This window comes from Thermobia domestica, chromosome 5 (genome assembly GCF_964235325.1).
Source record: "Thermobia domestica chromosome 5, izTheDome1.hap1.1, whole genome shotgun sequence".
NCBI classification, from domain to species: Eukaryota; Metazoa; Arthropoda; class Insecta; order Zygentoma; family Lepismatidae; genus Thermobia; species Thermobia domestica.
The window spans coordinates 141,206,723-141,224,677 of record NC_137458.1 but is presented as its reverse complement, the minus strand read 5'-3'; the positions used below and the strand labels follow the sequence as shown (position 1 = coordinate 141,224,677).

At 42.1% G+C, this 17,955-nt stretch overlaps 1 protein-coding gene across 1 annotated transcript; it reads right to left on the bottom strand.

The window, feature by feature from the left end:
* Positions 1-8,762: 8,762 nt before the first annotated feature.
* LOC145685260 (uncharacterized) lies at positions 8,763-12,377 on the bottom strand. Its single transcript, XM_081757627.1, has 2 exons — positions 11,030-12,377; positions 8,763-8,884 (listed from the first exon to the last, which is right to left on the bottom strand). The coding sequence occupies exons 1-2, from the start codon at positions 12,375-12,377 to the stop codon at positions 8,763-8,765; spliced, it is 1,470 nt and encodes a 489-aa protein (XP_081613753.1).
* Positions 12,378-17,955: the final 5,578 nt, after the last annotated feature.

The window sequence follows — 17,955 nt, the reverse complement described above, 5'->3', positions numbered from 1 at the left end:
AAAGTTCAATTGGATCTACAAACAGTTCTAATATGGTGTAATAAAAAGAAATTAGTCTTTAATGTGTCCAAATGTAAATCTGTATCTTTCACGAGGAAAGAAAATCCAATTAACTTTACCTATACAATGAGTGGCATTTCCTTGTCTACCCCAACTAGGAGTTATTTTTGATAGCAAATTAACCTTTGCTCAACACGTTGACGAAATAATGAGTAGTGCATACAGAAACCTAGGTTTAATTTATAGGATATGGTAGAATTTCTACAAAGAATCAACATTTATAAGGTCACATTTCGTATTTAAGGTCAAAATTAAAATATTGTTGTACGGTTTGGACACCAAATGTCACTAAATATTCTGATCTAATAAAAAATACACAGTTCAATTTTCATTAAAAATGCTTAGAACTAACATATTACACAAGTGTCCTTTGTGGAAAATGTGTTCTTCATGTAATGAAATAATTAATTTCATGTAGTAGATACACGTATTTAGTATGGCCAAAAACAAATTCAAAACAATTGTCAGGCAATAACTTCTGCATAATTAAACGGCTTATTTTTGTATTTGTATAATAGTGTCTGATATATAATTATCTGCACGACACCATAACTGGACATTAAGCCTGTTGTGTTGTTCTTACGAAATAAATAAATCAATTTTACTTATCTGTGGCCTGATCACTATTAAAATATCTGAATCAACATTAATTTTTTTTTAAAAAACCTTTACGACAAGGGCGCCCATCAGGGGCGGGGCAAGGTGAGGCACTCGCTCCCCCTAGAGAAAATTGCACTTCGGAATATCGAAAACCCAATAGAATTTTTAGAATAGTTACAGCAAAATTTGAAACTATATTTGAAATGTCGCTGTTGCTTGCCCCCCCTTTGGAAATCACAACATGGGCGCCCTTGTTTGCGAACATAATCCGAATTCCTTGAATTTTGTTGTTTTGTCGTCCCGGCGCCACCCTGGTCGCGGCGCCCGGGGCTATCATCCCGGTCGCCCTTCCCGCGCGACGACCCTGTGTGTAAGGACTGTATCGAAAAGTAACTATCAACATGTATCATTAACAGGAATAAAAATGGAAGGAGATGTACAAAGGAAAAAGACAATTTGTTACACTACGGTACTTGTTGAATACAAAGAGAAAAAAGTATACATTTACAGTTCGTGTCTGATGAATAAACGAAGCTTTCGTCGAACACCACCCAATAGTTTCTGCACAATATTGGCGGTGCATTTTCTCATTGCGTCAGACCAATATTTTCTGAATTCAGCCATGTTTCTGGCAGCTTTACCACCCTGTTTGACATTTTTCTTCACAAGTACCCAATACCGTTCAATAGTTCGGAGCTGAGGGCAGTTTGGTGGGTTCACCTGTTTTGCAACAAAATCCACTTTGTTTTTAATGTACCAATTTAGCGTAGATTTAGCGTAGTGGGCCGTCGCCAAATGCGGCCAAAACAATAGGGGAACACTGTGCTTTTTATACAAAGGGAGCAATCTTTTCTGTAGACATTCCTTTTCAAATATTTCGGCATTAATAGTTCCCTGTGTATAGAAAACTCCAGATCGTAAGGCGCACGAACAAATTACTTGCCGCACGAGCACTTTTGGTCCACATTTGTCCACTGAAACACATTTGACCGAGTCATCCACATCTTCATCTTTGACTTTTGTATAATATTGAGGGCCAGGAAGTGTTGTAAAGTCCTCCTTCACGTAAGTTTTATCGTCCATCAAAACACATTGTCCTTCCCTGCTCACAATTCGTTCATACAATTTGCGAACTCGTGATTGTGCTCTCAATTTCTGCTTAGACGATTGTTTGGCTATATTTGTTTTCTGTAGGTTTTCAAATTAATCCTAGTTTTAATTCTTTGAACCATTGCGATCGTACTACCTGCCTTTTTCGCTAAATCGCGAACAGATAATGATGGATTTTGTTTAATTAACCTCAACACTTTCTGGCCCAGTTTTAGGTAACCTGCACCCTTTTTTCGCCCCGATCTCGGCAAATCTGTAAAAGTAAAATGATTACCAATTTTTTCAATAATAGTTTTCGCACTTGCATGTTGCACTTTCATCTGTTTTTCTATCTGATTGTAGGTAGCTCCTTTTTGGGAACACCATTTGTGCAGAATTTTGCACTTCACTTTCCTCGGAATTCGTCCCATAGCCTATGCAACTCCTCACACGGCATTCAACACGCTACAACAGCTAAGTACAACTTGCGAACTAACCCACAGACTGTGTGGACTCACTTTCAGCTGCCTGGCCCGTGCCTACCAGCGCTACCAATGTTGATAGTTACTTTTCGATACAGTCCTTATAAAATATTCCTCTAACACCATTCACAGAAACTCATAAATATTATAGCCAGAAATTTAAAGAAGTAACCTCTTAAAAGGATTACCTTTTCTCTGAAAGTCTTGACCCATTTTTCTGTTCTTATCTCTCCTTTTCCACTTCTTTAGAGGCTGAAATTTCCTTTTTTTCTAATTTAGAAATTTTATTACTTATTTTCTTCTCTTTTAGTTCAAATATATTGTTTTTGTGCTAAACCAAGTATCTAGCATATGTCTCTTTCATATTTACCGAAATTGCATTAAATAGCGGTACGTAATTTTTGCCTTTACACGAAATATTTAATAATGATTTGCTTACTTGACTATCATTTTTGACCGTTTTTTTATCAATAACTTATGAATTGTCTGAAGAGGTATCTCTGCATTCCCATTTCTCAGATTCTCGCAACAAATGTATTGTTATTTTTCTTTCGAATCCAATTTGTACGCCACACCCATGATTATCATAATTTTCCATGAACGTAAGGTCCTTTACTTTGAAACAAACTGATTTCTACCATTTTACGAGCTGTGCTCTAAAAACTTCTGCAACCAATAAAAAAATGTTAAACTGAAAATACCTTTTTTTTTTCAAAATATTCACTTTTACGATCAATACATTTTTGCGTATGCTCAAATTAATTTTGAAAGCATGTTTATCTCTTTTTCTGTGTTTTTGTCTGCTACCTCGGAAACCGCTGTTCAGAATGGATCAACAGCTACTTTAGACGACAAAAATAATTCACCATGTAACTCTTTTCTCCATGTGTGTCAAAAGCAAGGAGTCACAGTGTGACAGTTCAGATGGACACGAACGAAGTGTCAATAAGTCTTTATTCTTATTGGACCAAAAAAATCGACAGTTTGGTATACTGAGTAACAACTGGTGTTGTCGTGATGAAGCATTATTCGATTATTTGGATTTTCTTTAACGTCATTCATTGATGACCTCTGACAAACAAATTATTGTATGTCACTCAGCAATTACAGCCCTCTGATTTTCGATACTTTGATTGTTACATGTCTAGTAAAATGGAAGAAACAAACAAGGATTTGTTTGGTAGCGCTCCTCGAACGGAAAATTTTTGTTGGTTTCGATTCCCTTAGAAACATTGAAACAGTGGATTGCTATTTAGTTTCGGGTTCGTATGAAAACATCCAAGTTTCATCTCCTATGACGACTTAATGTAACAAAGTTTACCTATGCTTAATTTTTGAGAATTTCTTTATACCTACTGACACTAGTTTTTTGAGCTTCGGTCCCAGACAGCACAATGCACGTACAGTATCCGTATAGTACATGTACAATTGCACGGATGCAACATGTGCATCATCTGTATAAATGCACGCCTGTACATGTGATGCACATATACATGCCAGGTCCTATTCAACATCTTCACGTGCACAGAACATGTGCAACGTACACGTCCTGCACAAGTGATTTACACCTACCGCGCAGGTGATTTACAAGTAGCACGTATTCGTTTTACATGTAGTTCACAGGTGATTTACATGTAGCACAGCGGTGATTTACACGTAGCACACAGGTGATTTACATGTAGGACAAAGATGATTTACACGTAACACACACAGGTGATTTACACGCAGTTCCCAGGCAATTTACATGTAGGACAGAGATGATTTACACGTAACACACACAGGTGATTTACACGCAGTACCCAGGTGATTTACATGTAGGACAGAGGTGATTTACACGTAGCACATAGGTGATTTACACGCAGTACCCAGATGATTTACATGTAGGACAGAGATGATTTACACGTAACACACAGGTTATTTACATGTAGGACAGAGGTGATTTACACGCAGTACCCAGATGATTTACATGTACGATATAGGTGATTTGAAACAGTACCCAGATGACTTACATGTAGTGCACAAGTGATTTCCTCGTAGTACAGAGGTGATGTAAAAGCAAATTCGAGATGCAATGAAAAAAAGAAGTTGATATATTTGGTGTCTTATGCAGTAACACAATCTATAAATGCAAATTTTTTTTTTTGCTAGCCGCGCACGACTAGCCCCGCCCAAAGGGTCATACCCTTTATTAGGGGATGAGGAATTAAGGAAATCTCGGGTGAGGAGAAAGATAGATGGGTTAAGTGAGGTTTAATTTATTTATTAAATCTTTATTTTATTTCAAAATCATAATAACATTAGGGGGGAAGCATCAATTTTCAGCTCTGGTATTGATTGGAGGAGCTGCAGGACATCATGGCCTTGAACCATGATCATACTATTAGGTGATGATGAGATGAGGATGAAGTGCAGAAGACGTTACAACACAAGGTATTTGGTTAGTTCGACAAATGCTGATTTTCTTCTGATCCAGGGCTACTCTCGATCGTGATGAAGACAGTGGGAGGCCTGTTGAGACAGTAGGACTACTGTGCAGTAGATGGGAAAATGTAAGGTGAATCGAGATGAGTGATGAAATCGGCAACGAGAGGAAGATCAATGCTGTCAGGTGGCAGTGAATAATGATACAGTGAGAAAAGCAGAGACAACGGTGTATGGCGAAGGAGTTCTCGTTTTGGGAAAGTGGCGTCGGCGTGCATGGTGTCAAAAAGTAAGGGGTGGTGGTTCTGGAAGCGTTGAGAAATATAGCGTAGGCGGAGTGTTTCAAGGTGGTAGAGAATATGTGGAAATGGAGTACGGTCATACAGATCTCGAGTAGGGCTGGGAAGACGGATACGAAAGGCAAGTCGGAGTGCGTGGCGTTCTAGAATTTGGAGGCGTTTATAGAAAGAAGAGGGAGCATCGATCCAAGCTGTAAAGCCGTATGTAAGGACTGGTCGGAGGAAGGATTTGTATGTATTAAGAAGTGTTCCAGCAGAAAGACCCCAAGTAGTGCCTGTAAGGCGGCGAAGAAGGTTAAGGCGTGAGTAAGCCTTGGTACAGATGTACTTGAGGTATGGAGTCCATTTAAGATGGTGGTCGAAAGTAATGCCTAAATAAGTAACTGTTTTGCTGATGGTGACAGGAGTATGGGATATACGGAGATGGAGATTGGTAGGATTGCGATGAACACGGGAGCGCTTTCCAGGTGGTAAGAAGATAATCGCTTGCGTTTTAGCGGCATTGATGGTAAAACGCCACTTGTAACACCAAGAAAGAAAGGAATCTATGGCAGCTTGGAGAGAAGAATTAATGCGTTGCATCGTATTTCCTGTGGCTAAAAAGGCAGTGTCGTCGGCATATTGAAAGAGGGTAACGTTCGGGGGAAGTGTGGGAAAGTCTGCGACATATAAAAGGTAGAGCAGAGGGGATAGGGCTGATCCTTGGGGGACTCCGGAATGAAGGAAGATAGGATAGGAAAGGTGATTATTAATTGATATATAGCTAAGTCTGCAAGAGAGAAAATGATAGATGAGGCGAATATAACAGTAGGGCAGGTGAAAGGAGAAAAGTTTATAGAGGAGGCCAAGATGCCAGACTTTATCAAAAGCTTTCTCGAGGTCAAATAAGATGAGGCAGGAAGGTTTGGATGTGTTAAACTGATTAGTGATAAAAGTAGTGAGGCGGAGGAGTTGATCGGAGATGCTAAAGGAAGGACGAAAACCTGCTTGATGGAGAGGGAGTAAATTATATGCTGAAAGATGGGTGTGAAGGCGAGTGACGAGGATACGTTCGAGAATCTTGCTAAACACAAGGGTGAGTTGGATAGGGCGGTATGAAGAGACAGATTGTGGGGGTTTGCCAGGTTTGAGAAACATTAAGGTAGTAGAAGTTTTTCAGGGTAGAGGATAGAAGCCAGTGCGAAGAATGAAAGTAAAAATGGTAGAGAGAAGGTAAAGCAAGACATAGGGACCTTCCTTGATGTGGCGGTAGGTGATTTTGTCTATGCCAGGAGCAGTGTTCTTCTTTCGGGAGATGGTATGTTGTATATCAGAAACAGTGATAGGAGCTGTAAGTGGATTGTGGAGAGGTAATGGATGATCGGGGTGAGGTTGAAGGTCGGGTGACGAAAGATCTAAAGTGTCAGTGGGATGTCGGCGAAATACTGGATCTGGTGCAGAAGGAGTGAATATATCCTGAAGGTAGGTGGCAAAAGCGTTGGCTTTAGCAGTATCGTCGGGAAGAGGTAGTGCATCATCTAGAAGTGGATAGGTAGTACGTGTGGATTTGCCGGTAAGTTGATGGAAACGCTTCCAGAATTTGGTGGGGTGGGAGTTATCAGCGAGAGAATTGCAAGTTTTGATCCAATTTCGGCGTTTGTAAGCTACTAGGTAATTATGGACAGTACGTTGATATTGACGATGAAGCCTAAGGGATTCAGGATTGCCGGTACGGGTGAAATCACGATAAAGTTGTCTAGAACGCCTGATTAAAGGAAGGTATTGAGGCGGCAGGGGCGGTTTGTGTGGATGAATGGTAGACTGAGGTATGTATTTCGTAGATGCAAGATGAATGGTGTCTGTGACAGTGTCAAGAGTTGTATAAAGTTCAGTTTCGGTTGTTGGGGGCGAAACAGGTTCAAGAGCCGTATCAATGTGGGAGCGATAACTAACCCAATCGGCCTTGTCGAAACGAGGGGAGGTGCGAGCGGGAAGAGATTGATAATTTACAGGAGAGCGTTGCAGGAGTAGCGACAGTTTAATGGGAAGATGATCGCTTCCAAGCGGATCTAAGACCGAAATCGTGCAACGGTGAGAGAGATTGGATGATGTGATCACCACGTCAGGTGTGGTATTACTGACAGGGCGAGTTGGTTTCGGGAGAGTATGAATAAACCCAGTAGTATGAGTGGTAATATAAGTTCGAAAATCCTGCTGTTGTTGGGCTGAGCGGCTATGAAAGTTGATATCGGCCATAATAATGAAAGAGCGGAAGTTTGCAGAGATGAAGTGAAAAAAGTCGTGCGGAATGGGATGGCCAGGTCGAACATAGAGAGTAGCGACAGTGCAAGATATATGTCTGAAATAGAGAGTGAGAATGAGATGTTCAGGGAGATTGGGAACAGCAGAAATATGTTGTCGGAAAGGAATGCTGAGAGGAAAGCCAATGGCAACCCCACCATTTGCACGGCGTGCCGGGAGTGTATTATCATGGCGAACTATCTGATAGCCAGAGATGCGGGGATGGAGACGTGGAGTCAGGTAAGTTTCGTTGAGGAGAAACGTACTAACATGTACTTCTCTGAGCAGTTGTTTAAAGAGAGGTTGGTGTTGGCACAAGGAACGAATATTCAAAAATAGAAAATTCAATTCCATGATGAAGGCAATGAAAAATTTGAGTTTCTGGTGGGGATACCTAAAATGGTTACACTGCTGTCTGGAGCACATCAGAGTGAAAATAGACAGTTGGACCGGAATAGGTTGCTTGGAAGTCGACGTTAAGGATGGCTTTAGCTGTTTGTTGAACCTGTTGTAAGATGTGATGGCGAAGGAAGGGGTGGATATTCTGAAGAGTAACAGTAATGAAAGACAGAAATTGATTAATAGTGATCGGTTGGTATACAGATGATGGCGGAGGAACAGTAGTATCTTGAGTCCCGTGAGGACGCAGAGGAACAACGAGTTCTGGCTTGAAAGGTTCGGCTGTGGGTCTGGCTTTGCATTTGTAACTGTATGTGGGATGTTCATGAGAACCACAGGTACTACAGAGTGGGGGTTGCTGAAGATTCGTGCAGGTTTTGGTACTATGAGGTCCGGAGCAGAAACCGCACTTGGGTGTGTTCGGACATTGAGAAGTATGGTGCGAGTTGTACGTTTGACAGGTTTCACATCTGACAGGGAGGGGTGCCGGAGATTTAGATGGTTCAACCCTATGTCGTTTGCGATAAATATAGGCTCCGTGCGAGAGAAGATTGTCAATAGTTGTTGAGGAATTTGTAAGTACTCGGACCATGTAGGTATTCCCAGAAGCGTTTTTAATGCGGATGCATTTAAGAATAGAGTGTCCGTCGAGTTTAAGTTCCTCTGCAATCTCGTCGTCTGTGTAATCAGGAGGAACTCCTCTAATGACAACAGAGAGTGCTGGTGAACGTCGAGGTGGTGGTGGTTGTTTGGTGCAAGAGGGAGCCAGCTTAGAAAGATTTGCGTTTCTGCCAAAGACCTCATATGAGTGGGTGTTAAGTAGTGAAGCAGCCAGATTAGAATCAGGGGACTTAATGATGATACCCTTACGGGTCGAAACGATTTGGGTGATTTGTGAACGAGGAACGTATTTGGTGAGACGGAGGTAAAGCTGTTTGAGATCTTGATATTTTGGGTCGTAATTGGAAAGTAAGAAGGAAGTAGTTGCTGGAGCCTGTAGGTTACTGACTGAAGATCGATTTTGTGAGCGAGGTACCGATGGAAAGTCTGTATCCATATTGAAGTGACCAGAAGTAGTTGAAGATGATGATTCACTAAGCGTGTGATGACGTTTAGCTCGTGGTGAAAGAGACTAGGGGTCCTCTTTAGAATGAGGCGATCGTGAACGCTCAGGACTTGGATTAGAACGGCGTTCCTTTCTTTTATCCACCTTAGTGGATACAGCAGAAGTGTCTGCATCAACAGAGGTTCGTCCTGTAGAAGACATAGCAAGTGCAAACACAAAGATGATACAACAAATATGGGTATCAGGTTGTAGGTTCAAGACCACCCATTCGGATAGTGGTCTAGGTGAGGAAATGCCCCAGTCTAATCGTGTCGCAACAAGCTACCCTTGGCTGAGATAAGTCTGATAGCTGTTGCTCACCCAATATCTGAGGAGCAAGTCCCAGGATCGAGGACAGGAGTACAAAAAACAGCCGTGCTGACGTTTGGTACGTCACAGCTGATGGCGTCGATATGACTATCGACCTGAAAGATGCGATAAATGCAAAGTTTTTTTTGGCCAGCTAGCTGACGCTAGCTACTACCCGAAGAGGGTTACGCCCTCTGTAGGGGAAGAGATGTTTAGCATATTGTGCTGTTCAGGAAGAAATGGCTGGGCTATGGGTAGGTACAGAAAACTTTATTATTCAAACTTTAATAGTCATTATGGCCTTTAACCATAATCATGAGGAAAGGTAAATACATACACTGCAGAAAACCATAACTGTAAGTGAGATGATGTGGAATGATGAAATGAAGTGCGAAACTCACTACAACACATAGGTTCTGTTAGTTAAACAAATGCTGGTTATCTTCTCGCCTAGGGGCGGCGCTAGGCATCAATGAGGACAGAGGAGCCCTGTTAGTACAGAAGGTGTCACAGTGCATATGATGGCCATATGTGAGGTAGATGAGAGGCTGTAGTGTATGGCTCGTAGTAGACGGCGTCAGGGTGGTCTGGAGATAGAGTGTAATGGTACAAAGTGAATAGTAATGAGAGCGGGGGGAACAGAGCGGCAACGGGGGAAGTATTTCGGGCATGATCCTCAAAAGTTTGCTGAAGAAGTGGATGATTGTTGTGCAGGCGCTGGGTGATATATTTAGTGCGTAATGTTTCTAAATGATATAAGATATGCGGAAATGTAAGTCTATGATAGAGATCTTGAGTGGGACTTGGTAATTTGATACGATAAGCAATTCGCAAGGCATGACGTTCCAAGATGCATAATTTCTCATAGTAAGAGGATGGAGCAGATATCCAAGCTGTAAATCCGTACGTCAAAATCGGGCGGAGGAAAACTTTGTACGTGTTAAGAAGTGTATGAGTATGGAGTCCCCAGGTAGTTCCAGCAAGACCTTTCAGAAGATTGAGGCGAGAGTACGCCTTCTTGGAGATATCGTTCAGATGTGCTTTCCAGGTTAGTTGATGATCGAAGCTTACTCCTAGATATTTGACACTGCGAGTAGGTTTTAGAAGTACATCTTGTACAAAAAGGTTTAAGAGTGTTGGGTTGCGGTGTACACGTGAACGATGCTTCGGGGCAAGAAATACAATACATTGAGTTTTTGCTGGGTTTATTATCAGTCTCCAGTGGGAGCACCAATCAACAAAGGCATTGATAGCATCCTGGAGAGCCAGGTTAAGCTGATGAATTGTTTTGCCCGTCGCAAAAAGTGCAGTGTCATCGGCATACTGAAAGAGCTTAACAGTATCTGGGATTGCTGGGAAGTCGGAAACGAATAGAATATATAGTAAGGGCGACAAAGCCGATCCTTGGGGAACTCCAGAATGAAGAAAAATAGGAAATGAAAAACTAGTGTTGATACAGACATAAGCCAATCGACAGCTAAGAAAATTAAAGATGAATCTAAGGTAAGCAATAGGCAGGCGGAGCTGTTTGAGTTTATAGATGAGAGCGGGATGCCAGACCTTGTCGAAAGCCTTCTCGAGATCAAACAGGACCAAGCAGGACGGGTTGCCTGTGTCAAAGTGAGTATAGATGGAATTTGAGAGGCGGAGCAATTGGTCATTAATGCTGAAAGAAGGTCTGAAACCAGCTTGCTCGAGTGGAATGACGTGGTGATGTGCCAGGTATGAATGAAGACGTTTGACAATGATGCGTTCCAGTATTTTACTGAAGGTCGATGTTAGTTGAATAGGACGGTATGAGCTAACAGAAGCAACAGGTTTATGTGGTTTGAGAAACATAAGTGTTTTCGAAGTTTTCCAGTCAGCAGGTACAAAGCCAGTGCGAAGGATAAAGGTAAAGATGTGACAAAGCAGATATAATACTACGTACGGATTTTCCTTGATGTGTCTATATGTAATAGAATCCATGCCAGGGGCTGTATTACGTCTGTGAGCTACAACTGAATTGATGTCAGATATAGAGATCGGTGTAGTAAGAGGATGGTTTTCAGGCAGAGTGTGATTAACATTAGGCTGTAGATGAGGAGAATCCAGATTGAGTTTGTCGACTGGATGAGAACGATGTGGAATTTCAGGTGCGAGAGGCGTAAAGATATCCTGGAGATATCTTGCAAATGCATTGGCCTTGTCTGTATCAGTGTGCAGCGGAGTATTGTTGTCGATAATAGGATATGTTGTACGAGTATTTTGACCTCTAAGCTGTCGGAATCTTTTCCAATACTGAGTGGGATGTGAAAGTGAGCCGAGATTGTTGCAAGCTTTGACCCAGCATCGTAATTTGTAAGCCTTAAGATAGTTGTGCACCGTTCGTTGCAACTGCCTGTAATGATGAAGAGAGTCAAGGTTGCCAGTGGCAGCAAAATCTCTATAAAACTGTCGGGACCGTTTGATCAGTGGTAAGTATTGAGGAGGTAAAGAGGGTCGAAAAGTCGAAACTGTTGACTTAGGGATATATTCGTCTGTGGCGTTATGAATAGCATTAACTAAATAATCCAAAGTTTCAGAAAGTTCTGATTCTGTAGCTGGTGGATGTAAATGATGAAGATGATCCTGAAGATACGATCTGTAAGCTGTCCAATTTGCTTTATCGTAACGATAGACAGTACGGGGAGATGAAGACTGAGAAGTGGTAGTTACACGAGTCTGAATGTTTAGTTTGATTGGAGCATGATCGCTACCAATGAGATTAAGAACGTTAACACAGCTACGATGTGATATGTTGTTTGAAACAATAACTATATCTGGAGTAGTCTGACTCGCGGGACGAGTCGGTTTTGGAAGTGGCAAAGTCACTCCAGTGGTATGACTGGTGATGTAGTTGAGGAAACGGTCCCGTTGCGTATGTGTCCGGCTATGTAAATTCACATCTGCCATAATTATGTAGGTGCGGAAGGTATTGGAGATATACTGAAAGAAGCTGAACGGAATATCATGCCCAGGACGGATGTATATAGTTGCTACAGTCACATACAATTCCTGATAATATAATGATGTGATAAGGTATTCTGGAAGATTAGGCAGAGTCTGAGAGTGACTACGAAATGGGATAGAAGGTGAAAACCCAATCGCTACTCCCCCGTTGGCTCGCCTAGCAGGAAAAGCGCTATCTTGGCGTAATAGTTGGAAGCGAGGTATGCGGCATGACAATCTGGCTGTGAGATGTGTCTCATTAAGGATAAAGGCATGGATTTTTTCTTCGAGTAAAAGTGCTTCGAAAAGCGGCTTATGCTGTGGTAAAGAACGGATGTTTAAGAACAAAAAGGAGAGCGCCATAATGCAGGGAATGGTGAGAGGATAGTTGTTAAACCTCAGTTTCGAGTACATTTGAGTGATAATAGACGACATTGCCGGAATATGTTGGATAGATATTGGCGTGGAAAATTGCCTTAGCCGCGATTTGAATTTGTTGGGCGATGTGATCTCGAAGGAATGGGTGGATATTTTGTAGCGAGAAGGTAAGAAATGTGAGAAGCTGATGAACAGTTACAGGTTGCTGTAAAGCTGGATTGGCGGGTGGTTGGATTTGGTCCGGTATGCGTAATGGTGCCACAGTCTCTGGCTTTGTTGGTTCAGAAGCTGGTTTGGATCGGCATTTGTAACTGTACGTAGGGTGAGAATGATCTTGACATGTGGAGCAAGTTGGAGGTGATTGTAAATTTGTACAGCTTCTTGTAGGGTGAGGGCCGGAACAATAACCACATTTGAACGGATTTTTACATTGGGAAGTAGAGTGCTGACCATAGACCTGACACCGTTCACAGCGAATGGGTAAAGGAGCGGAGGTGCGTGATGGTTCAACACGATGGCGTTGTTTATAGATATAGGCGCCACGGGTGAGTAACTCATCGATAGTTTGTTGAGAGTTTGTGAGAACCCGCACCATATAGGTCAACCCATGATCATTTTTGTTACGGATACATTTTATGATATTGTGCCCTTCCAGTTTAAGTTCTTCAAAGACCTCCTCGTCACTATAGCTCGGATCCACCCCGCGTATAACAACAGACAATGTTGGTGATTTCCTCGGTGGTGGTGGCTGTTTCGGGCGTTGGTCGCTAAGCTTTGTCATCGTTGATTTGGGGCCAAAGATCTCAAAACTGCACTTGTTCCGTGTCGTACGGAGAAACTCTAGATCCGGCGTCTTTATAATCATGCCATTCCTAGTCTTCACTATTTGAGTTATGTTCGCCCGCGGCATGTATTTTGTGATTTGTACTAATAGTAGCTTTGGATTTGAAAATTTAGGATCGAAGTTCTGAAGTAAGAAAGAATGGATGGTTGGTCGACTAGGAGGAGGCAGGTTTGGAAACTGGTGGTCGTCCTGAATGTCAATGATCATGGATGCCTCAGAGCTGGCATCGCTTAGCTTATGTTGACGTTTAGCGGGTGGTAGTTTTGTGGATGCAACAGGAGAACGTTGACGAGCTGATGAACCCTGACTGCTAGAAATCCTTTCCAGAGAATGGCAACGTCGTCTAAGCGGTTTCCCGGATGAGCAAGAAGGTTCCGGTGCTATAGGTGGTAAGCCAGAATGTTGGCCAATGACAGGTTGGGACGCCATAAGTCACGGTGTAGGCAATGAGTGAAACAGTGTGACGAAATGAAAAGATGAAATGAATGAATGATGAAGCTAAGCTTCCAAAAATATGTACACTAATGTGTACGGTAACGCAGGCTCCACTCGAGTGAAACCCTTGATCTCTCCCACCCGTTGCTGAGACTTGCCGTACTTGCGTCCACAAATACGTAATAATCACAGCCTGGACTTGACACTGAGAAAACAATGCCTCCAATGGGAAAGCTGGAAACCAGCGAAGTATGAAATGCAATTTTTTTTTGTCCCAATGCTGGCGATTTGCCAGCAACCGTGAGAAGGTTGCGCCTTCTGTGCGGTACTAGATTTAAACATATTATTGGAGGTCTATATTTTTGATGGGCTAAGGGATGTTCGGAGAGCTGGAGTAGAAGTTTCTATTTTGATTGCATTAATAGGAATTTCGGCTGTATAGTATTGGTTTACTGTTGCATTTGTATCCTTTATCTGTAACTGGAGAGAAGAGAATGAAGAATGAAAATGGGAAACATGAAGTGCAGTGTAACAACACAACACATAGGTAATGGTTAGTGTGACAAGTGAGATCTATCGTCTGTCCAGAGGAGACTCTGGACGTAATGAAGACAAAATGGGTTTCCTGTTAAGACATGAGGTTCTTACTGTGCAGTAAATGATGGTGCTATGTATGGAGGAACTATGAATGTTGAAAATGCTGCAACTGCGTCCAAATCCGGATGATCAGGAGGGAGTGTATATCGGTAAAGTGCAAACAGAAGGGATAAAGGCGTTTCCAATAACTTGCGAGGTGGATTGTATGGAATGTCTGTTTGCATGGTTGCGAGAAGTAATGGATGTCGGGACTCAAATCTGCTAGTAATATACTTCGATCGCAAAGCTTCAATATGAAATAGAAGGTGTGGAAAAGGCAGGACTTCATAAAGCTCTTGAGTAGGACTCGGGAGCTTTATTCTATAGGCTAGTCGTATGGCATGGCGTTCAAGTATCTTCAGTTTTTCATAATGGGGTTGGAGGGCGGATATCCATGCTGTGAAGCCATATGTCAGGACAGGTCGTAGGAATACTTTGTAGGTATTAGGAACAGTATTAGCTCGTAGTCCCCATGTAGTACCTGTGAGACGTTTGAGAAGATTAAGCCTATTATATGCTTTCTGTATTACATTCTGAAGGTGAGGGCGCCAAGTGAGGTGTTGATCAAAAATAATTCCCAGATATGTGACATGTTTAGTTGGATGAACCCGCGTGTTATGTACTTGGATGTTAAGTAGCGAAGGATTTCGATGTACACGAGATCGGCGTTTTGGCGGGAGAAAAACTATAGCTTGGGTTTTATCTGGGTTGAGTTTCAAACGCCATTTCGTACACCAGGTGAGAAAGCTTTGAATTGCTGCATTAATTTCAGTACTGATGCGATGGATTGTTCGGCCCAATGTAAGAAATGCAGTATCATCTGCATATTGAAAAATGTGTGTGTTAGGTGGCAACGGCGGCATATCGGCTACATATAGAAGATAAAGCAAAGGTGATAAGGTAGACCCTTGTGGTACTCCAGAGAAAATAAATATGGGGTGTGAGAGAGTGTCATTAAGAGCGACATATGCAATACGGTTGTGAAGAAAATTATAGATAAATCTGATGTATGATATGGGAAGTGTCAAACGGATAAGTTTATATATGAGAGCTGCATGGCATACCTTATCGAATGCCTTTTCCAGGTCGAAGAGCACTAGACAAGATGGAAACTGTGTATTAAACTGGTTGGTAATAATATTAGACAGACGAAGTAACTGATCATTGATACTAAAACCGGGGCGGAAGCCAGCCTGATGTAAAGGGATTATGTTACGTTCTGATAGATAAGAATGGAGGCGTCGGACAATAATTCGTTCAAGAATTTTGCAATACACGGAAGTAAGCTGAATAGGTCTATAAGAGGAAACAGTATTTGGTGGTTTGTGCGGTTTGAGGAACATGAGAGTTTTTGAGGTCTTCCACTCACAAGGAATAAAGCCTGTACGAAGGATGAACGTATAAAGGATAGCTAGAAGGTATAACAACTGATAGGGCGCTTCTTTCATATGACGATAAGTAATCTCATCAAAACCAGGTGCTGTATTTTTCTTGTTCTGGACAGTGCGAGTGATATCAGTTACGGTAATTGGTTTAGTAAGTTCAGTATTGTGAGAGATAGTATGATGGATGTCAGGTTGGAGACGGAAGGTGTCGAAATTAAGTCTCTCAACCGGATGATGACGCTTTGAAAAGGCAGGCGGAAGCGGAGTGAAGATTCCCTGGAGATACGCTGCAAATGCATCGGCTTTATCCTTGTCATTTTGTAGTGGAGTGTCGTTATCTATTAACGGGTATGAAGTATGGGTGGTTTTCCCTGTAAGCTGATGGAACCGCTTCCAGTATTATGTAGGATGAGCTGTTTCAGCAAGTGAGTTACAGGCTTTTACCCAGTTTCGGAGTTTATATGCTTTAAGGTAATTAGAGACTGTGCGATGCATCTGCCGATGATGCCGAAGAGCTTCTTCGTTTCTGGTATGTATATATTCTTTATAAAGATCTCTCGAACGTCGTATGAGAGGTAAGTATTGCGGGGGTAACGGAGGACGGCATGGAAAATTAGCCCTGGTAGTAGGGATGTGTTTCTCCCCGGCGTTTTTAATTGCCGTGCTGATAGCATTTAGTGTATCATACAGTGCTTCTTCGGTTTCAGGACTAGGAGTTTCTGCCAACGCAGTAGTTATGTCATTTCTATAGGCGACCCAGTTCGCTTTATCGAAACGAAAAATGCGTCGAGCAGTAGAATCGGATCGGATTTGAGCAGATTGCGGGCACGTGATTGTTAACTTAATTGGTAAATGATCACTTCCCAGATACCCCAGAACTGTAACATTACAGCGAGTATAAAGGGAGGCAGAGGTAATCACAATATCTGGGGTAGTTTGAGAGATGGGTCGTGTATGCGACGGGAGTTGTTGTATGATGCCTGTCGTGTTTGTTTCAATGAAATTAATGAACCGTTGTTTCTCTCTCGCAGTTCTACTGTGAATGTTAATATCTGCCATAATGATATAATTACGAAAGCTATTGGAGATGTGTTGGAAGAAGGTAAAGGGAATATGGTGACCTGGGCGTATATAGATGGTTGCAAGAGTGACATACAGTTGGCGAAAATAGGTCGTAACTATAAGATATTCCGGAAGATGAAATGGAACGAAATGTTGTCGGATGGCAAGATAAACAGGATAGCCAATAGCGACGCCGCCATTCGCACGTTGTGCTGGAATAGTGTTATCGTGACGTAGAAGTTGATAATGTGGGATTTTACAGCTTTGCTTGGATGTAAGATATGTTTCATTCAAGAGAAATGCGTTAGCTTTTTCTTCAAGAAGAAGATGCTCAAACAAAAGTTTGTGCGTTAGTAGCGATCGGATATTTAGAAATATAAGTACAAGTTCCATAATCACGTTATGCTTAGGCTGCTGTTTCGAGTGGTGCAGCATGGAAATAGACAGATTGTCCTGAATATGTAGCATTTAGGTTAATATGAAAAACATTTCGGGCAGCATATTGGATTTGTTGAAGAACATGTGGCCTATCGAACGGATGTATGTTTTGAAGAGCGATGGTTATGAAAGAGAGTAGCTGAGCCACAGTTACAGTTTGTTCCGTTTGTGTAGGAGGCATTTGAATTTGCTGTGTGGTATGAAGCCGAACTTGAACGACTAGACTTGGTTTTGTGGTGTCAGGTGCTGGGCGTGATTTACATTTAAAGCTGTAGGTAGGATGACTCTCGGGACAGGCAGAACAAACAGGTGGCGTTTTCAAATTCGTACATTGATTAGTAGCATGGGGACCGGAGCAATAACCACATTTCGAGGCGCTCTTACAATTAGCTGTAGTATGGTCGTTATATTTTTGACACCTCTCACACCGAATCGGTAAGGGTTGTGCAGTTCGAGAAGGTTCTACACGGTGGCGTTTCTTAAAGATGTATGCGCCATTGGAAAGTAGGGTGTCAATTGCATCTTGCGAATTGGTTAGCACTCTCACCATGTAGGTCGGGCCTTGGTTATTGCGAATACGCATGCATATATGGATGTCAATGCCCTCTAGCTTTAGTTCTTCCTCTACTTCGCCATCTTGGATGATAGGGTCGACGCCACGGATAACGACAGACAAGAAAGGTGCTTTTCTAGGCGGCGGAGGTTGTTTAACAGTTGGTGGTTGTAGCTTTTCAAGTTTGGCTTGCTTGCCGAAAATTTCGTA

Bases quoted from the DNA above. Each gene is read 5' to 3' on its own strand.
- LOC145685260 (XM_081757627.1), bottom strand. From the start codon at position 12,377: ATGGCGCTCTCCTTTTTGTTCTTAAACATCCGTTCTTTACCACAGCAT. The intron at 8,885-11,029 runs GTAATACAGCCC...TGTCTTCTACAG, and splicing joins TTCAGTTGTAGCTCACAGAC to GACGAACCTCTGTTGATGCA.